A 22393-nucleotide genomic window follows, 5' to 3' on the forward strand; every position below is an offset into this window, starting at 1 on the left:
GCGACACCATTGGATTTAAGCGGATATCTATTCCAAGACCAGAGCTGACCATTTTGCACCATTTCCAATTGATGCGAAACCACCGACATCGGTTGGCAGCATCTTCTTGTTCGCTACTACAAGTACTATTATCCATTTTATTAACGAGCTGATTCGTTTTCAACCTCAACGTATCTTCCATAGCACTAACGGTCTCCTTAGCCCTTTCCGCGCTTTTATGTCACTAATTTATGAATATATTCAAAACCAATATAGGTATGACAGGTTGCTGTGGTCCGCATGTCACGCTCACCCATCAGCCAGCCAAATATAATCTCGTCTTGACTGACTGTTAGAAATATTACTCTTGAACATAAATTACTACATAAGAAATCAGTATTTCGGCAAAGTTTCCGCACAGCCCCATACTTCATTATGTATACAGTCCTTTGTTAGAAGGGACTATTTGCTTTGTTTTCAAGAAGTTAAATTTTTTTTTGGGTTTAATCGCCATAACTGCGAAGTAAGTATGTTTTTCTAACACTTCATAGTTTCTTTAAGCTTAACTTTACATTCAAAGGTTGCTATCATTCAATAGATGTTCAACAGAGATTCATAGTATCCCAGTCTCGCTGTAGACAGTAATATTGACCACTGCCATTAACGACTTACTCGTTTCATGTATGACTGATCATGCGGTTGGTTGAGATTATTTGCATTTCACGGTGCGAAATCAATTAACTTTTTCTTTTATTTCTTTTCGGTGGAGGTTATTTGTTTTCCTTTGTATGAGAAAAATGTGTTCCTTCACGCTCGTATTCAAGTATTCGTATACCATGGGACTGTTACGTTGTAAAGCAGCTTTCGAATGAGGATTAAAGACAACGTTTTAACGTTTACAGGTACGTTGATCAGACAGTTTCCGCCCATTCACTGGTCCTTGGGAAACGATGCAGGTGACGCCACTGATATTTTGAATCTCATTTCCTCCCATGATGAATTTATGATATTGACATTCAATTAACAGTCCGAATTGTCCCGGTATAGTAGGCTAGCCATGACGTCATGAAGCTATTGTTAGCAGGGAAAAATGGTGGACCTTTACGCACACAAAGAAAATATATGGTTCCAGTTTCTCTTAGCTTCCATCCGGCATTCTCGGGGACGTTTTTTGACCTAACGGTGAGAAGGAGAATGAGCGGCCATTTTGGAAGTGAGAGAGCGCAAACTGTCTAATCATCGAGTTTTTTCGATGTCAAGCGACGAGATAGACGCGATTGTGTGGTCTAATCCTAAGGTTAGTGAAGAGAACACGTTATTTTTAGTATTTGCGCATTTTTTGTTGAGCTGTTTATATTTTTTACTGGTTCTAGTGCTGTTAAAGTTTCAACATGGCAAGGGGCCTTACAAGGGGCCTGTTGAGGCCCCTACAAGTGTACCCAAACCGCTGTTGTTGTAAGGCTTGAGTAATGCATCGTTCCTTCGTTTTTACGACAGTTGTTTTCGATTTTTCTCCCTTAAGTACATGGAAGAGCATACTTGACTGCTTCGGGCGCTTTGCCGACTTTGTGGGAAAAATAAAGGGAGAAGAGAGGAAAGAAGACGTCGCTAAGTACGAGGATGAAATTAAACGAATTTGGGAGGTCTCTGTGTTGGTGGATTTACCGAATGTGCACCCCAAATTTTTTGCATGAAATGCAGAGGTAAATGCGGCAGCAAGGACTATCTGGCAGGCAAGTTCAAATCAAAAGAACAATTTCAACGCCAACATAGTGATTTACAGATTATCAGGGTGCTCATTGCAATATTAAAATAACTGTATCGTTGTGTTGAAAAAATTTCTTTATTATTGCCCATGTAGATGTGATCGTACCCTGTACCCTGTGGACCTTAAGAATTTTATTGAGCAGCACGAATCAGTGAGCAGTAGTGGAAACCAATCTAAAGGTGAAGGCCTTGGTACCCAACTTGAAGAAGTCAACAAATCTTTAAAATGCTAGGAAAATGGAGCAATGGCAGCATGAGAGTGGTCAACAATATTTGGGAATCATGGCCAACTTACTAAGGTATTTTTCCTAAAATTATACAAAGGGAGCTAAAATTGTATTAATTTACTGCAGCTTGTGGCAGGAACATGTCAAACATGTCTGTCAGGTAAAATGACGCATTTTAAAATTTTGATTGTTGTGTTTTTAGACCCAGGTCCATTATAGATAATCTTCTGTCCAATAGATTTTGAAGATGGAGATGCAGGGCTAGGTGGATGTTGGTAATGGACAGGACATTACACTACAGTCAATAAACACAATTCCGTAGGATTTATTCCTTACTGGGTTATTATTTCAATTGATTTATGTTTCAACAGCAGGGAACAACATTCTCATGGTTTGGCATGCAGGATGAGGCCTAGTTATCCAGGAGAGGGATGGCCTAAGTAAAGAAATTGTGGCTTTGTGAGTAACATTACGACACAATAGGTGGCTTTGTGGTCTTGGGATTGTAGTTATTAATAAATATATGCATTACAGACAATCTGCATTACACATACAGGGTTAACTGCAAAAAGAAAATACTGTTGCCTTGTTTCACGTGGTGACCCCCACCCCTTATCTCCAGGACAAAATGAAATTTCGGATCAATATCATTACCTGGGCAACTGCTCACCTACCCCTCCCCTAACCCAACATTAACCCTAACTTGTTATTAATTGACTGTTGTTGGGTTAGGGGAGGGGTAGGTGGGCAGTTGCCCAGATACTGATATTGATCCAAAATTTCAATAAGCAATTTATTAGCCTGAAATAATAAACTAACATAGTAAGTAGATGAGGTAAATAACCTGTTTTTCAAAATTGGATTTTTTTGTATTTAGAAGAGTGAAGTGAAGCTTTTTTAGTATATCAAGTTTTCCTCCTCTTTGCTGTAGTGCTATAAAAAAGGGCTCATTTTAAAATAGCAGCTGTCATCCATTACAACTTTCTTATTATTTCCTCATTCTGTGAACTTGCATCAACTCCCCTCCCAATATACCCACAGGTATTTGAGCAGACCATTTGATGAAAAATTACATGCTTCTGTTGATGGCAAGGCTCTTGGCCTGAGTCTGGTTGATGTAACAGAATTAGCCTCTGCCAACCGAGAAATGGCCTTCAAGGAAGTGCTCATAAATGGAAAGCAGAGAGTAGACCTGCCCTTGACTCCTTTAGTGTATGTAACTAAAGATGAAAGGGAGGAAGCATCTCATCTAAAGAACATGAAGAAAGCGGATTTAGACAAAAGGATTGAAAGCTTGTATCCAAATTATCAGATGAATCAGCAATCATATTTTATAAGGAACAGTTACATAACATCCAAAAGAAGTTGGCATCCACCAAGAAAGAAATCATTATTGCCCCCTGTGAATAGGTTGAGCAGCCAGCAGAACTACTTGATGTACCGAATCAGGAAAATACAAAAACAGATGAATGATTTCCATAAGTTTTGTCTTTTATTTATATTTAACAGTGAACAGTAATGATTATGAAAATACAAAGTCAATTCTTCTTTCTTTAAATAAGAACCATGAATATAATTTTTTTAATTGTAAGATTGTAATCTTTGTATATTTTTAAAACATTCAAAGATCTTTGAAAATTTAATATTTTTTGCACATTTATGTAAATAAAGAAAGAACACTCAAGTAAATTATTGTAAATCATTATATTACTTGTGAACAATTAGCCATTATCTGGTTTACAATGATTTGTTTTCTGGAATTCAACAAGAAGGTTGATTGTGCAAGACTACATGTGTACCCTAATATATTTGAACTGCAACATGAAATAACAAAACATATATAGAAAAGGATGAGTTTATTTGTGTAGGATGGGGGGGGGGGGGGAGGGGGGCAGCAGAAAACTAAATTGCTCTTACTCCTCTGCTAAGTCAAACCATGGTTAGGGGAAGTAGAGGCTTGTAGGTTCTGGTAATTATTTTATCTGCACTCTGTCCTTATCCTGACTCAGAAAAACTGGTATTGGTTCATCCAACTGCAGGTTCGATTTATGTTTATTTGAAATATTTGTTTCTTTCAGTTAAAGTGACATGCTTGAGAACTAGAGGCATGCTTGAGAACTAGATAGGTTTAGCAAGGCACATTGACTACTAAACATTGAACACTGAACATTTCAATAATCTGTTCATATTGTCCTTCAGCAGCATAATTAAAAATATAAAACTGTTCTAATGAGGCCTTAAACTTCTGTTTAAAAAGTAAAATCTAAAATCCAAGCTTTCACTGGTCAACGGTGTCATCACCTGTTTTAATATGTAAGAGTGTGTGATTCCACTAATTAAGAAACAAAAACGAAAAATACAACTACTTATCAATGCCAGAATTCTTCAAAGCGGTTATTTGATCGAGCTAATTGCTAGCCTTCTTCAAACTCTCCAGACGGACTCTTTCAAGGAACCCCAAAAAAGAGTCGCCTTTGTAATCCTTCTTTAATTAACGCAAAATCTCTAATATCGCACTCTTTTACCTTCCTGTTCGAATGAAAATAATGGACAAATCAATAGATCACGACCAAATCTCCCTTCGTCCGTCATCAAAAGTCCCCCCCTCAAAAATCTAATCCCCCTTTGACATAATTCCAAAATGAGTTTCGTTCCGGAACGAAATGAATTTCATACCGCGTTTACATTCAAGTTAATTAAGGCTGTAAAAACAAGTATTTATGTCCTTTTCTGTCTTCTTCTGTGCTTCTCTCGCTCCTAAAGAGGATTCATACAGATATGAGTGTCGTATCGCATTTACATTATACAGGTACAAAAAGTCGTCCAGAATTAGTGTTACTTTTCTGGAATGAAAACATACATATATACGTTTATTGTAACCCCCAACTTGGGCTTTTCGGTTACAATGTCTAACTATAATATTTAAACTACATGTAAGTTAAAAAAGATAAGGAATAACAGGTGAGTAATACATTTTATGGCTAGAATCAATCACAAAAGACCTAACAATATAATTAAAAAATTAAGTTTTACTCAACACAAATGTTCACCGCTCAATAGCTGTTTCGTTAAAAATGAATGAGAATCACGTGATTTAGAACACTGATTGACATTTAAGCTTTGTACTTTACATCACATTTCAGTCAGTAAATCAATTTAAAAGGAAAGGTTTAGTGTAATTTGCTAACCAGAAACAAGCCTTTAAGCTAACCTGTAACCAACGGCCCGCTACAGAAGTAAGTATAAATTATAATTTTGAGCTATTTTGAAGTCAAATCATTGTATGAGAATTTAGTTATACATAGTTACAAACAATTTTGTATTGTCCTTTTGCCAGATCGAATAAATTCCGGTATGGTCCCAATAAACAACAATCAAATTATACGATTTGTAGTCATGATCAGTTCGTCGGCATTACTTTCTAAGCGGAACAATAGCTTCTGCAATAAACCACGCCTGAAGCTATTTACACAGTCCGCAACTTTCAAATAATTAGAAATAAAGTTCCAAAGTTTGTATCCACGATATGTGAATGAACGTTGTCCATATGACAGACGACAACGAGGGATGTGTAAAAGATTGCATGATCGCGTAGTCCTAGTGTGAATATGAGAGCGAGGTACAAATATATTGGCCAGATATTTTGGGACTAAATCATTAAGAAATTTAAATACCATTACAGCATCGTTAAGAAGGAGCCTATCCTTAACAGTAAGCCAGTTAAGGGATCTTATGCCTTCTGAGATGTGGTCATCCTTCCTAAGACCTAATACGATACGCGCAGCAAAAAATCTGTACTAAGTGGAGTGTTACATTGCCTTGAGAAGTGTTCGCCTATACAGTTGAGCAATAGAACAGTTTACTAAAAACGAAAGCGTTCATCAACAATATAAGAGACTTTCTGCCCAGAGGGTGTTTCATCCTGCTAATCTGTATTAATTTAAATAGACAATTAGAGGTAGTTTTTGCAGCATGATCTTTGTAAGTTAAGGACTGATCGATGAAGACACCAAGGTCCTTTGCTGCGGGAGCTGGTGTTATTTCCTTTACGCAGTAACTGCGGCACTCCCACAAGAAAGACTATAAATTTCATTAGCGCTGAAGCAACAACCCGCTTTTAACTGCTTCGCAGCGCCTGAAACAACGATTAGTGACCACAAAAAGCACATATTCTAATATTTTCAATTCAACATATATAAACAAAAATCTTTATACAGGGTATATGTTCATTTGTGTCGGCATCAATCATTGCGTGACTAGTTTATGATATAAATGGGGGAGGGGAAAACACAGCGCAAAACCTGGGCTTCTGACAACAGTTAATAAGATCATAAATAAACAAGGTGAGAGTGTTATGTTAGATTTTTGTACGAATTGTGGTGATTTATGACAGTAAACGGTGGTTCGTCTCACGATAGAACAACACAAATACACAAGGAAATTTTTACAGTATCTTTATAAACATCCTTTTGTCTTTTAAAATCTAGAAGCTCAGTAGATTCTGTCATATTGGTCATTGTTAAACTGTCTTTTATATTGGGCTACAAAATATGAAGGTAGGAGTGAAAGCAAATTTTGAATGACTTGCCGCTGTTTGTCTAATGCATGTTGACATTAGCTCTTAATTCCTTTTTGCCCTAAGCTCTTTTAGTAATGTGAGATTCTATTCGTTACATAGCCAAGATAAATGTCGAATTAGTCTCACTCGGTTTCTAAGGTCCTGTACGCAATTTTTTAATCGATACGACTGAGGGAAATATTTTGCTCTTGGCAGAATTAATAAACGTGATAATAAGATATGCAAATTCATATCAAAGTGGTGTCTAGAGATAAACTTGAAGAGGGAAGGCAGCTATTATTAAGTGTTATAAAAAATCATCTCAATGTATATATCAGACGGAGGATATTTCGGTGTTTGTCATGATTACAACCATTCGCAATAACCATGGTAGTTACATCATCTGTTATATTTCAGTTTGTTTCTTTCTCTATAAATACATTGACCAATATAAGAAAAACCAAACTATTCTTGTAGAGGAGAATGTTACCTGGAACTCGCAGTGGAGTTTGGTGGCCTGTGGAGAGCCCCGGTTTATTTTCAAAGGTGGGATTTTGGACATGTGGAAGAGCTTCAACGACTACATTGTACAAAATGATATAAGATAATGTTAAAGCAAATTGAGATATGAACTAAACACCACAACAGACAGAGGCTTGTTTTGGGACCAGACAGTTTATTAAATGTATATATCCTACGTAAATAACACTCTAGACTGTTTCATAACAAAGATATTGGACGAATACACTAAACCAACGGTCCAGTAATCAAGAATAAATTACAAACACGAATGAGATTAAGGTACAATCAAAACTGTCGATGGTGTGGGTGGGTGGGAAACTAAAACTTTCTTAATGCTAGAAATAAACTTGCTGCTTGCTTGCTTGCAAGATTACTAATCATACGTGCACATATACCTAAGCGGTAATACTACAGTAATTTCGCAATTAAAACGCGTTAGCGTGGTGAATAGCCATTGGCTCTACCCAAGTCTTATGACTTATATGCTGAACAAATTGCTCAATCTTACAGAAAAGGGAAAGTACTAACTTGCACCCTGCCTGTACCCAGTCCAGGCCTCTCAGTTATCGATGTCTAGATTCATATTAATAGAGATTAATATTCACAAAATGCAGCTTATAACCACAAAAGCCAATGAGGTTATTACCTCCATTTCCAAACCATTTGGGATATCGCCTGTGCATAACTAATTGAATAGAAATTTGACCAGCGCCTGAGATCAGTCACTGGTCCTCTTGCTCCAAAGAAAAAGTGCTTTCCATGGCGCTAAAATTTGCACGAAGAACGCTGAGAAACTGCTTTCCGGAAGTAGACCATCATGAAACGTGAGCATCCTTTACCAAAGGTTTTTAAAATACGAAGCCAGTCCAGTGGCCTTGATATCTTACCCACCATAACTCTTTTTTCTAAATCAGTGGCTAATAATTTTCATTATTATTGCAGTTCATATTTTTTTGTAATTTTTTTGAGAGGGGTGGGGGAATTCATGAAAAGTCGACTTTGTTAACTGATCATGTTTATATTCTTTAGTTACTAAATTTAAAGATATAAGTTTATTTCGATGACCTTACATACTCAGTCTCGAGCTCTGAACTGCGATGTTCTTACAAGTATTAATATTTACTCCAAAGGGGAACTTTATATGAGTAAGAATACTTTTCACTGCTTCAAGGTGACTTCTCTGTTTTTACCAATCATCTCTGGGTAAATCACGAATTACGAAGGGCCAGTGAATAAGTTCTGTTTGAACCAAATGATACAAGATACTTTTATCTTGTTTGGACGTACACTTACCAGAAGGTAGAAGGAATAATAAACAGATACCAAGCATAACTGAGTATCCCTTTTTTTCCTGGAAAAGTGAAAAGCGCAGTCTTCAAAAAATGATTCTTCATGACACATGCATGGCATGGATCATACTACACTTGGAATTAATGATGATATCGATATCCAAAAGCTAATAGTTCTTACCTTTTTCATCAGCCAGGTCCTTCTACTTCCTTAGCTGTTCATCACTTCGTCAAGAGCAGCACAACACTATAGGTGACTAATTATGCACAAAATAAACGTAGCCACAAGGTACGCCAAACAACTGGTACCTGGACTTCAGTTCAAATGCGGTATCATTACGATAGATACCTTGAGCTTTGCCATGTGACAAACTCAATCCTTCGAATTCATTTTAATCATCCGTAAAAATACGGCAAAAAATACTTGGTCTTGTGGTAAATTCCTTGTAGGGCTTAAAGGGGAGAGCAGTACGGGGGGGGGGGGGGAGGGGCAATTACTCTTGACATCAATAATAGAGGGATCCTCAAAAAGAATTTTGTTTTTGTTTAAATTATTAGGAACATGCAAAAGTACGAAACACCAGATAGCTGTGTTAAATCGGTGTTTAAAATCAGCCCGCTTAAAATCGTCATGAATAGGAAATATTTTCGCAAAATGAGAAGTCACTTTCCAGTTGGGAAATTCGAATTCATGTTAATTTGGTAAGAGTAAAAAGTTGTACTACTGAACAAATTGGCGAAGAAATATCGCTTCTCAAAACCGTGGAAGGATTCCTAGTAATGGCAGAATTTTTTCAGACCGTTGCAGAGGATTTTCCAGGTCCAGCGAATCTGTCAAACAATTCCGTCTGAGTTTCTACTGAATTGTAACAGAGTAAGACCGGATCGAACCTGTCTCGGTCGTGGAAAGTGAGCTCCGCGATCCCCAGTGATGGTTCCGCGATTCGCAGGTAATCATGTAAGTAATGGATGGATCGTAATACAAGCTTTGTGAAAACGATTGTAAAACGACAATGCCGATTTATTCTGGCGGCTCTGGGAGAAAATATGTCCTCGTTTTGGGCTCCGTCGCCTCGCGTCTCTGCCAAAAACAAAACTACAATTTTTCTTAGCTCATAATATATGGCTTATATCAACAAAATGTAATACTACTAAATAAGTAGTTTTACTTAATTCAGATTTAAAGCTCAAATGGGTTTACCAAGCTGGTTCATGCGCCCGCGGGCGTTCGTGTAGATATGAAGCACGCGAAAGTTTATTTTAATTTGGAACTCACGAGAGATGTGTGAAAGTAGCTTCAGGCGTAGCTTAGAGTAATACTGGCATGTTAGTTAAAAAACCTAAAACATAACACCTTCGCCTTCTCCAAAGGCCAAGCTAAAATGATACAGGAACATTTAATTACCCTTTCCCTAGGCTAAAACACTGAATGAAAAATGGAGGAAAATTATCAGATGCATACTAATAAATTAAAAATCTAAGATACAGTCGCGGAACATCCGTGGGAATTAAATTTCTAAGCATACAAATTTGTCGGAATATCAGAGAATCGTATGCTAGCCAAAAACTAGAACTACGAAAATGAAAAGCGGAACAAAAATGATCAAGAAATATTTTGAGAAAAAACTTAATACAAATATATGCTATATTCGTTGTTAAAAGTTAAAAATGCAGGCCCAAATTTCTTACGCGCGCGTAACCCGCGCAGATGTATTCACTGTGCTCAAATCTTGTTTACTCCACTTAACGGTTCGACAATTGCGCAGCCGCAGCGTTGCGTTGAAAATTCTAAAGGTCATGGGATTTAACTCAAAGTCGCCTATTAAACAGTACTCCTAGAGCATGTAGAAAATTAAAAATTTTATTTACTTCTCCAAAGTATGGCTCAAATAGCTCAAAAATTCACTTGAGGTCGACAAGATCATTATTCAGAATCGAAGTATCGTGTACTATAAAGCACATTTTAAAATTGAATTTTCCTCAGCATGTTTACTCTTCTTTGTAGGCTCCTAAAAGTCTATCTCTTGAGGCTAACAATAGTAAAACTATCTTAATAAAATCTGAAACAAAATTGCTCACGTCAGGACATTGCCTCACTGCACAGAACTTTCGACGAGATAGAAAGCAACATGGCAGCATGTCTCAAATTTAGTAGAATCGGTTGAGAAGGACGACCGAGGAGCCAACCTCTTTCTGAGGTTATTCTCCTTTTTTGAATGCCGCCCCTGTACAGAGATGAAGCTTTCATTGAAAAATTGCACGAAAACTGGGCTGGCAAGGGAGACAGCTTCGGGTACTGGTATTTTACTAGACAAAATATTTTGTCTAATCTACCCTACCCCCTACCGCCTTCGCGCCTAAAGCTTAGATCTCGTGTTGGTAGTGTTTATTCAACTTTTTTTATTTCTTTGGGAAGCTTAAACATGACTCAGGACGATAAAATTAAACTAGCCTGCAGTGCAGGCGTCTTATAAGTGCGAGCTAAAGTTAAAAGCTCGTAATCGTTTATCTGACCGGCCATGTTTGATTTGGAGTTGGAGTGGACGATGGGGGTAGGGGCCGGGGAAGAGTGAGAAGACGCCTGCTCAAAGGGGAAAGCAAAACACCCCTTGATCCCTCTGATTAGTTGCCCGTCACTGCATTTAGGGAAATTATTAAGTAACCAATCAAAATGAATTAAATTAAAAAACCGGTAGCACCGTCTTCCGACGAAAACAACACACGCAGAGCCGATGAGTGGTACGGTGAAGCACATTTTTTTTCAGCCAGAAAAGAAAAGAAAGGAAAGAAAGAAAAGGCTTTGACAAAACCTCCGCAGTCACAAATATGAGCTGGTATTTGCTGCACTCTATATTTCGAAACGAAAATCCTCGAGTACAGCTGCCGTTTATCTACTTGACAATTTTCTTTTTTCTTCCATTTGATCGTAAACGATACTCTGAAGCAACAAACAACTGCACTCGAAAGTCTACCCGCCATATTTTGTTTGATGCAAACCAGCATACTCTGGTGAAACAGTGTGGCTGTTTTTCTTTTTTCATCAACGAAAAAAATGGCTTCACCAAAACGTTCTCTGCTGACGCAAATACGAGTTGATATTTGTCGCTCTCTATATCCTCCAAATGACAACCCGTAAGCGTAAGCTACCGTTAATTCGGAAGATGCTTCTTCCATTTGATCATAAACAATACGTTGAAGCGGACAAACGACAACTACGCTCGAAGATTTCCCGTCGTAATTTCTTTCATAAGAACCAACACCTGAAATATCAGGCTTTTTCAAAAGCCTGTTGGCAACACGACCAGTACATCCCTTCCACAAACCAGAGTAGAAATTGCCTCTTTTTGTTCCGATTTTAAAGCGCGAGACATATTAAATTCCGAAAGACACTTAAGTGCTTCCTCCAGAGCGGAATGAAAACTAATAACTTTACAATCAGAGTTCGCCATCTTTCTCTTTCTCCCACAAGAACGAAATGTCAGAATGACGCTCAAATGACACATTTGGCTCGTGATTGACAGCTGGAGCTTAACCGCACCAATCAGGAACTCCGTTCTGGGCAAACGGAGTTTTGCAAAATGACAATGACTTCGGGCAGGCTTCTTCATTTCCCCATCCCCACCCCTCTCCTTTTTTTGACCGTCGACCGCCCCCTTGGTACAGATTTCTTTCCCTCCCCAGCCTTCCGCTGCCATTGAAATCAAAGATGGCAGCCATAGTTTTCGTAAAGAAAGTATTGAGCACTTGCTCGCCAAAATTACGCCTGCTCTGCGGGCAAAAATTAAGCAAGAAGTGTACATTTATCATGTATTTTTCCAATTATCTTGGATGGCGATGTCGCGTGTTTATCAACTTTGACTTAAGACTCAGATAAATGCACGTGGCTCTGAATGAGGTTTTTCTGTCATACACAATGATTGCAGAACAACAAAAGCTTATTACATAGCTTGACTCAACCCAATCATTCAGGCACCGATGAAGCGACAGGTTCTGACACATCTTTATCAATTCGAATAAAGCCAAAGACAGTTCTGTAAATAACCCCACATAATCCATCGCCAAAAGGCGTCCAATTTACAGATATAATCTTCAAAGCCCGTTTTAATTGAAGAACGGACGGGAAACTAACCAAAAAAAAATAATAATAATTGTAACGTGCCACAGCTGTGTGCAAGTGCTGCTGTGGTACAAAATTGCTAGGAAAATAAAACTAGAGGATTTCAAAAGATATGAGTGAGGATCTTGCATGATGTTTTCACAGGAAGACGGAAAATATTCGATTTAATTATATTATAGCAATAGACCGCACTTTATCTTGGTTTGCTGGCATAAAAATCCACCAGGGATGATGGGAGAACACGAGAAGTTTATAAATAATTCTTTTCCGGCCAGCTTGTGATTTATAAACTATTCTTGATTCTCTATTCTCCCAACATCCCACATGGGTTAACACGCCGGTAAACCGAGAGAAAGTGCGGTTTATTGCTCTTATAGAGCAATAAACGATAGGTTCTTGACCATCAGAGCGTATGTATTACCTCAGATATTTTTTAACACTCAATAATAGCTACCTCCCCTCTTCGAGTTTACCTCCAGACACCATCTTGATATGAATTTGCATGTCTTAGTATTATTATTTCTAATTCTGCCAAGAGTAAAATATTTCCTCCCTGTCGTATCGATTAGAAATTGCGTACAGGACCTTAGAAACCGAGTGTAATTCGAAATTTATCTTGGCTACGTAACGAATAGAACCCCACATTACTGAAAAGCTTAGGGTAAAAAAGGAATTAAAAGGAATTAAAACGAGTAAGCCTCCTTAATCGAATGTCAATATTATAAATTCATCGTGGGAGGAAATGAGATTCAAACTATCAGTGACGTCAATCACACTGTTTCGCAGGGACCAGTGAATGGGCGCCAACTATTTCATCAACGTAAGTGTAAACTTTGCCTTTAATCCTCGTTCGAAAGCTGCTTAACAACGCAACATCCTCATGGTATACGAATACTTGAATATATATGGAGCGTGAAGTAACACTTTTTTTCATACAAAGGAAAACAAATAACCTCCACCGAAAAGAAAAAACGAAAAAAGTTAATTGGTTTCGCGCCGCGAAATGCAAATGATCTCAACCAAACGCATGATCAGTCATGCATAAAACGACTAAGTTAATAGCAGTGGTCAATATTACTGTTTACGGCGAGACTGGGATACTATGAATCTCTGGTGAATATTTATTGAATGATAGCGATCACTGAATGTAAATTTAAGCTTAAAGAAACGATGAAGTGTGAGAAAAAAACACACTTCCTTTTTTTACTATGCTACTTTGCAGTCGTTGCGATTAAACTAAAATAATTGACAATTTTCTCTAAGTAAGGCCAAATTTCTACTCTCTGAAAAATCTAGTGGTTCTCATATATTACCAAATTAACGTTCTATCATTGTGAACATCGTAAGGCCCTCTTGACTGTCACTCGCTGGCAAGGATTAAACTTTATTTAGCTTATGACGGTTTCGACGGTGGTCATCGGTCCATCTTGCTTCAGGCAGAGCATAGACGGCTCACATGTCTGTTTCCGTGACATCCGACTGATGTTCAGTAATGTCGAAGGTTTGAGTCCATGCCATAGTTCAAATTTTTGATACTGAACGCCTTTTTCTCTCTATATATCCGGATAACATGGCTGTACGATCATAAATTCAAATGGTTATTAATATTGAAACATCTCCGAGCTGACGATACCCTTATTTTGATCAAAACTTTTCTTCTCACAAGCTGAACGATTGGGTTTGTAAAGAAAACAGTAAAACGAAATTGGATACTGATATCATTGTCATCACTGAAATAGCCTGATGGCCTTAAAAAACAATATTGTACGAGTTGTCAAAACGGCTGTGATCGGCAGAAATAAAATACGCTCGAAGATTATGGCGGAAATATGTAACATTCCCTGCAAATACACATTTTTCTAAAAAATTCGTATCCGTCCTGAGTCACATAACTCAGTTATTGTAGAACAACAGTATAAAAGTATGAAAGATTCAAGTTTAAATCTTTGATAAAAATCGAATTTGAGTAAAAATACTTATTTCTTATCTAGCACTTTCTCTTTCAGAGTAAAATTACTAATAGTCAGTTGAGACTAAATAAGATTTGGCTGGCTGATGGTGGGCGTCACATGCGGACCTCAGCCACCTGTCATACCTATATTGGTTTGAATATATTAATAAATTAGTGACATAAAAGCGCGGAAAGGGCTAAGGAAACCGGTAGTGCTATTGAAGATACGTTGAAGTCGAAAACGAACCAACTCGTTAATAAAATGGATAATAGTACTTGTAGTAGCGAACAAGAAGATGCTGCCAACCGATGTCGGTGGTTTCGCATCAATTGGAAATGGTGCAAAATGGGCAGCTATCATCTTGGAATAAATATCCGCTTAAATCCAGTGGTGTCGCTTGTTTCTGCTCAGATTATTTGGGTCTTTGTCGCTTGGTGCATAATGAAACCGGAGATAGCGAATTCCACGATGGCCGAGTGGAAAACATGGATCACCGCCACCTTTACCTGGATGTACATTGGTACCCAAGATGCCTGGGCTGTATTTATAATCGTTCTGTACTTCTCCAAATACGGCAACATGAAACTGGGAAAACCGGATGAAAAACCTGAATTCAAAGACGCGACTTACTTCACCATGCTGTTTGCCGCTGGCATAGGGATCGGTTTATTCTACTTCGGAGTGGGTATGTTTACAGCAGTTATTATCGTAGTCAGTACTATTCTAGCAATAATTCCTCGTTCGACTTATTTCAAGAACCTCGATTTTGTAAAAAGGCGTGTGAGATGGAGCGAAACCGGTTGAACGGCTGGTGAGAAATAATAATATTTATCGCCTATCAGAAGGCTGATTTTTAGTCCTAAAAATATGCGAAGAATATCAAAATCTCTACTGCGTCTCCGAAATATAAAATAAAAGAAAAAAGTCGATTTTATGATAATATTTCCTCAGGGTCCTCAGAGTAAAATTCCGATTATTTTCTTCGCACATGCTCAGTAACACTCATACCAAGTAAAACTACTTTCCTCGGGTTATAGTACAACTTACCACATGTCGCAGTAAAATCACAATGATGTCGTCACGCGTGATACCTGCCACTCGACGCGTCAAACGAATATAAACCATTAAAAGTATTGTTTACAGACCGCAGAAAAACCGCGCGCTATTTATACAACTGTACTCTTTGAGTGATTTTACTAGCCAACCACGTGGGAAAACTCTTTCATTTTCTTAGGGGCTTAGGTTGAAGATGTATTAAGGAAAAAGCCGTTATTTTCGAGCGGTACCGAAGCGACTTGATGATATTTATTTTTTGAAAAGATAGAATTGCGTGTCCTAGGTTGGACTTTGAACGGCATTCGAATGAATGAACGGCTACTCTTATAAATCAAATATCTTACAACCTTGAAGTTGATAGAAATCACTTCAGTTGTATGGGATTCAGGGAATGATGTCATTTATGTTGTTAAGATCAGGGACCATTCAACTGCGCCTAACTGATAACGGCGAGCAATGATTTTCATAGAATTTACAAGCGGTTCGATTAAATCGCTAACCAGCGATGTCACGTATTCCGTCGTATGATAACCCAATAGAAACCAAAATATTAGCAATGTGACACTCCTTTCGTTTTCTCTGTTTGTTCTTGTTTTTTTATTTTTTTTTTTGTGGTTCATACCATCCATCTGTTTTGATTCTGTAAGATTCGTTGCGTATTTCGTTTTCGATAATATTCCATTTTACAGTAAAAGCACTTTTAAAATTCCCTGCCTAATGCCTGAAATCATTTATGATACTATTTACAATATCCAACTCGATTTAGGTCCAAAGAGCATTTTATTCGAAATAATAACTTAGCTTGAAGCAAGGTTATTAATGGCGCTTCATGTGACGGACGTCAATTAAAGAACAGGAAATGCATTACGGTGAATAAATGAATACTCCACATGGCATGACAACTGGAATTCATTCACATAAATGAATGAATCAATCAATGAATGGTTAACATATATTTTTTCGCGCGCTTTATGAGTACAAAGTTCAAGTGGACCATTTACCCACGCTTTCAAATAGCATATCGCTGTGAATTTTAAGAATGTTCAAGAGCTTTGTTCACTGCTTTCAATATTGACTCCTTGTTCAATGAGATTATGAAATTTGCATAATTATACAGTATCGTAAGTAAGCCAGTTATCTGCCACTCAACCGCGAGAATAGTCAAATTTTATATTCTTACTGCTTACAACTCTATTCCTGCCTGTGCGGATTTGGACGGTTAACAATACGCAAAAATGTAACATTCTCACTTGAATTTCCAAAAGTGTACGGCAAAGAGAACTATTTTTGGTGTTTTCTGTGAACTTCAATTTTTATTTCTGACTTATGAGTTCACAAGCGTAACAATTCATATTGACTGACTTACAGGAATAATTTTTGGTATTCCAGTTCTTCCGAGTCAATACACGATGGACCAGTTAATTATGTGCCAATTGATATTTTACCCTGACCAGTTCTCCTCATGCTAATGTGGCTATTCTTGTGTTACAGCTGAACCAGTATGGCACTACGCACCTGGTCCCTATGGAAACCGCTATTGGGACAGGTATGTAGAGGGTATTCACCAATATATATGTCAGCTCTAGTGGCACAGAAATAACATTTGAGTTACTGTCTTTAGAATCTTCCCCTCTAGAATCTGTTCCTCTTTTTGATTGTGGCGGCACATTTTTAATTTGCACCTGCGTAAAAGAGATATCGCCCGAGACCCTTCGCTTCGTGTTTTGATCAAAAACGCCTTGTTAATTTTACGCAACCGCTCGGAGAAAAGGTAAAAATGACGAGGGAAAAACTTTACCTTCAAGTTAGAAAATTAGCGAGACAGAAAGCCACAATATTATGGTTTAATATTTCAGAGGTGCACTGAGTGCTTTTTCCGTAGAGAACCCGCACGATAGTAAAACATTCGAAAATTACACTCGATTTGAGTGGGGCGTTGAAGTGGGCGTGGTCAATACATTCGTGTTAAGACTATTTGTACCCCACGAGTTTGATATGTTAAAAGCTGGAATCTCTAAAAGCAAGAATATTTAAAACTGGGAAGTCTGAAGTGGGTAATTTTTTAAATGAGGAATCTTTAAAAGCGGGAATCTTTAAAACGGGGTATATAGAATAGGTTTTATGAAGAGTTTAATACTCGGTCGAAACATTCATCAATCAACTGAAACCACCTTTATTCACGATTTGAAATTTGCTTTAATCAATCTGAAACATCAAATTACAAAATATCTTTGATACCTGTACTTTTAACACTTGCACTTGGTATCGTGCCCCAAAAAGTACTTACAAAGGCTCTCATACAGAATCGAAACAAATGAATTTTCAAGTATGCCAACATTAACTCGTAGGTAACTAATCAACCTCAGTAAGAAATTCAATCATGTTGACTGTACATTAACAAGACTGGGAAAGGGCAAAACGTTGCTTGTCGCGTCATTATATTTTCCTTGCCGTTTTTCCGCCATCTAGAACAGCTTTGGGAGAATTTGGCTTTTTATAGGTTGTAGTACTTTGCTCTATGCAGTGGACATATTTTTTCCTATGATTTTTTCGGGTGAATGGTAATGTCTGAAAATACCGGTCACACAATTGACAATAAATTCAAACTAATCGAAATCAGAAACAAAAAGATCATAACACTAACATTAGACATAGAGGATCTTTTAACTCTACATTCTCCCAACTGTTGAATGTCATTGAACCTGTGCACGGGTTCCTTTGTACTCACGTGAATTGTCTGCATGTTACTTCCCAGAATATTATAAATTGCATCATGTATTCCCACTTATTTTTAATCAGTAATTAGCAGCGCTACCTGTCACCATCTCTGAGTCGTAGGTCTAAAGTACTATTAACAATATCAACTGAACTTGCGATGAGGCGCTCTTTTTTTGCCTTCGTTGCATACCTTACGTCAACACCGATGTTATCATGTGTCATACTATAAATGTGGGTCAATTCGATTTTATCGGAAATTCATGCGGCTGTTGGAGGCGCATAGGCGACAGAGCGCAGTTTACATGTTTACTTTCTAGTGAAAAAAAGGTGAAATGCCTCTGCTTATTCCGTCAATGTTTTACGACTGATCAGACAAAAGGCCAGATTCTGGACTACGGGCAGACGACTCGTGTGGTAATTGTATTAGGCGTTCTTTTTTTCCTTTCCTCCGGTTGCCCAAAAAAGGAACGCCGCAAGTTAATATGGACTAATATTGACTTCACAAAACGGAAAACGCTGTATATCAGACTATTCAATCATAATTACTGACTTATCATTAAGATCAATCAAAAAAATAAATGTCGAGTGCCACTGCTATCCGCCAAAAACAGAATTGTAACGTCGAGCAAACTTCAACCTTGAGGCGGGATTTCCACTGTCGCGTAGTTTTACTTGTGTCGACAGACCTGAATTTTAAAGCGTAAAAAAGGAAAAAAAGAGCAAATTTTCCACAGACCGATCATAGATTTTGTCGATTTTATTCCAAGCTTTAAAAGATTCTCCGTTTTAAGGATTCCCCCTTTTAAAGATTCCCGCCTTTAAAGATTGCCCATTTTGAAGAGATTGCCCATTTTTAAAGAATCCCGCTTTTAAAGATTCTCACTTTTAAAGATTCCCCATTTTAAAGATTCCCCGTTTTAAAGATTCCCCGTTTTAAAGATTCCCCGTTTTAAAGATTCCCCGTTTTAAAGATTCCCCGTTTTAAAGATTCCCCATTTTAAAGATTCTACATTTTAAAGATTCCCCATTCCCCATTCCCCGTTCTCCGTTCTTCGTTCCCCGTTCTCCGTTCTCCGTTCTCCGTTCTCCGTTCTCCGTTCTCCGTTCTCCGTTCTCCGTTCTCCGTTCTCCGTTCTCCGTTCTCCGTTCTCCGTTCTCTGTTCTCCGTTCTCCGTTCGCCATTCTCCATTTCCAATTCCCCATTCCCCGTTCCTCGTTTTTCCAATCCCATAGCCCAGCTGTGTATGGGTTGGTGATTCTTTCTTGGAAAGAAACCATTATTGCTTACTTATTGTACACGAGAAACAACAAATGTATTCAACAGACAACGGCATATTAAGATGAAAAGAAAGCAAGACCTACGAAAAATTTGGCCGAGTGAAATCAGTCCAGCGAAAGACCTTTTAATGATCACATTACCCTGGTAATGAATAAATCAAAAAAATTTTCGGCTATTTTTTTTACACAACTAAATTATTTAACCATTCCTTTGCCCTAGGTACACTGACAATCAACGCGCTCAAGACTCCATCAACTTAACTTTGTTCCACTGGGGAATTCACGGATGGATTGTGTACGTTGTAGTTGGCCTTCTCCTTGCCTTTGTAGGATACAGACAAGGGCTTCCCATGACAATGCGCTCCTGCATGTACCCCCTCATAGGTGACAAGATTTATGGATGGATGGGCGACGCCATCGACATAATATCAGTGGTTTGTACCATGTTTGGCGTTTGTACAAGCTTGGGACTGGGTGTTATGCAGCTCAATGCCGGTGTCCATCGCTTAATAAGTTCTGTAGAGTTCAGCACCTTCAATCAAATTATCATTATCTGGTGCGTAACGGCCTGTGCTACCGTCTCGGTCATCAGTGGACTAAAAATGGGCATCCGACGCCTAAGCGAGACTTGTTTTGCCTTAGGCGTGTTCATTATGATGCTCGTGTTCTTCTTTGACGATCCCTGGCACACACTGAACTTGCTCGTCCAGAGCACTGGTTATTACATGCAAACTATCGTCCAACTTGGCTTCCACACCGACGCCTTCGCTCAACTTGGAAATGCACATGATGGCAAGGAAGCACCTGGGTGGATGGACTCATGGACCATTTTCTACTGGGGATGGTGGATTGCTTGGTCACCCTTCGTTGGCATGTTCATCGCAAAGATATCCAGAGGAAGAACCATTAGACAGTTCATCAACGCAACACTCACCGCACCAGTGGCCTTCTCAATCTTATGGTTCAGCGTTTTTGGAGGAGCAGGACTTAAAATGGAAAGAGATGCTACTCTGGCCAATATAACATGTGACTTACCTAAGGGCGGAAAAAACGCTACCGAGTCTCTGAACGGTTTATTCCGCCTGTCCTGTCGTGATAAGAATGACATGTGGTTCGATGTAATGAGCCAATATGGAGACATGGGAAATTTTCTTTCCGTGCTCTCCTTGATCGGCATTGTCCTTTACTTCGTCACAAGCTCTGACAGTGGTTCACTTGTTATAGACTGCCTGTCAGCCAATGGCGACCCAAAGCCACCAGTCCTACAACGAGTCTTTTGGGCTCTAACAGAAGGTGCTACAGCCACTGCTCTTCTTTACGTCGGAGGTAACGAAGCACTGAATGCCTTGCAAACAGTTTCTATCGCGTCTGGAGTGCCATACACAATCATGCTCTGCTTTATGTGCGTGGCACTATGGCGGGCCGTCAAAGTAGAGGCTGGAGACCTGGATCCTAACGGTCCACAATTCACCACTGGACTTCTGGATGTTTTAAGTACCCCAACCGTCGAGAGCGTATGTAAAGTAATAATCAGCATCTTTGCTCCCTGGTACTCCATGGGAACTGCAGCTGGAATGGTAGAGAAACAAAATGGTAGAATGTGGACCCATATGCTGATCATGGCGCTACCGTTCTACGCTTGTATTTCCATGCTGGTTCTGGAACGCCTCTGCGTTTTATCAGGGATCTGCTACGTTGGATATACTCTGCTCTTTGGTTTCTTCGCCTATGCTACCGGGGTACGCAACTCGATCCGCGAGAAATACGAAATCAACGGAAACGTAGCTGAAGACTTCTTCGCAGTCATGGTGTTATACCCATTTGCTGCTTACCAGATGGAACACCACATGAAAAACCATAAGCCGACGAATCATATCCAAAATGGACACTGTCTACCTGAGTCATGTCGTATACCTCTCGGAGAGATGGAAAAACTAATGGATCCAGATGCTAGAAAAACAGACGTATAATGTTTTTAACTCTTAGTATAGATATCATTTTATGGGACTTATAGTATAATTAAAAAATTTTAATTTAAAGTTCTTGTTCTGTTTATGATCAATTTTAAGGACAAATATCATAAATTATAATCTTCATAAGACAATAGGAAACGACAACTTTGAGAAGCTTTGCACGGAGATTGCTAGGGCGCACAATTTTCCAGCAGCTTGTTGAATAATATGTAAATATTTAATTTTATTTAAAATTTTGTAAGGTAAAAATTTTATTTTTCGCATGTTTTAGCAGTAGCTCCGCTAATAACACATGACTGCAAAGTGTTGCAAAGCACAGTAAAGCATTTTGATATGGAGAGTGCGCTGTACAAATGCATCATTTTCGTTATCTTTATATTTAGGACGATGGTCACCTTTGATCTTTAAAAATAATGCGATGTAAGTAAATTTGCACATCTACAACTATTAGAGAATCGGCGACTGCTGTAACCTCAAAAGGTTGCCTAAGCGGCTGAGTAGACAATTCGAACGCATATAGAATGTGAAGCGATCTTTAATGATTGTAGAAGATAGCGCTGAGACGTAGGTTGTATAGGTGGTATGGTATGGTAAGGAACTCAGAGAAAATACAACAGAAACTAAACTGCGTTGCGAAATGTTACATTAACCTAACTAAAAATGAAGCAATTGCACAGAAAGCTGAATACGACAACAACGCCAATAATACAGACAAAAGTTAAACATCGTAAATGCAGAAGAGATAAAGACTTACTTTGTTCAGCTCCTAATGATAGCAAATAACTGACAGCGATAGCATCTAAGAACAAACTGATATCTAGTAACAATGATCGAAATCCAATCTCTTATACACGTCTTTGAACAAACTTATTATGTAATAATCATTAACTAACGAAAGACTGAACAAAACGATAATAAAGAGTTTACTAACTAAGCGTTTGGAAACTAACAACTGCC

General features: G+C 38.4%; 1 protein-coding gene and 1 long non-coding RNA gene across 3 annotated transcripts; both read left to right on the forward strand.

Annotated features, from left to right (window-relative positions):
- Positions 1-279: 279 nt before the first annotated feature.
- On the forward strand, positions 280-3821 carry LOC149049590 (uncharacterized). Of its 2 annotated transcripts, none has more exons than XR_016183857.1 (7): positions 280-502; positions 749-881; positions 1027-1276; positions 1502-1712; positions 1841-2045; positions 2176-2432; positions 3015-3821. It is a non-coding gene; the product is annotated as an uncharacterized LOC149049590 (long non-coding RNA). The 2 variants fall into 2 exon arrangements; XR_016183856.1 differs by having other exon boundaries at positions 2345-2432.
- A 9436-nt stretch (positions 3822-13257) lies between these two features.
- Positions 13258-22385, forward strand: LOC113674607 (uncharacterized). Its single transcript, XM_027191093.2, has 3 exons — positions 13258-15096; positions 16959-17013; positions 19684-22385. Exons 1-3 carry the CDS (start codon positions 14673-14675, stop codon positions 21431-21433), a joined length of 2229 nt encoding a protein of 742 aa, XP_027046894.2. The 5' UTR covers positions 13258-14672; the 3' UTR covers positions 21434-22385.
- The last annotated feature ends 8 nt before the right edge of the window (positions 22386-22393 follow it).

The sequence above is a fragment of the Pocillopora damicornis genome, chromosome 2 (genome assembly GCF_964200805.1).
Source record: "Pocillopora damicornis chromosome 2, jaPocDami1.2, whole genome shotgun sequence".
NCBI classification, from domain to species: Eukaryota; Metazoa; Cnidaria; class Anthozoa; order Scleractinia; family Pocilloporidae; genus Pocillopora; species Pocillopora damicornis.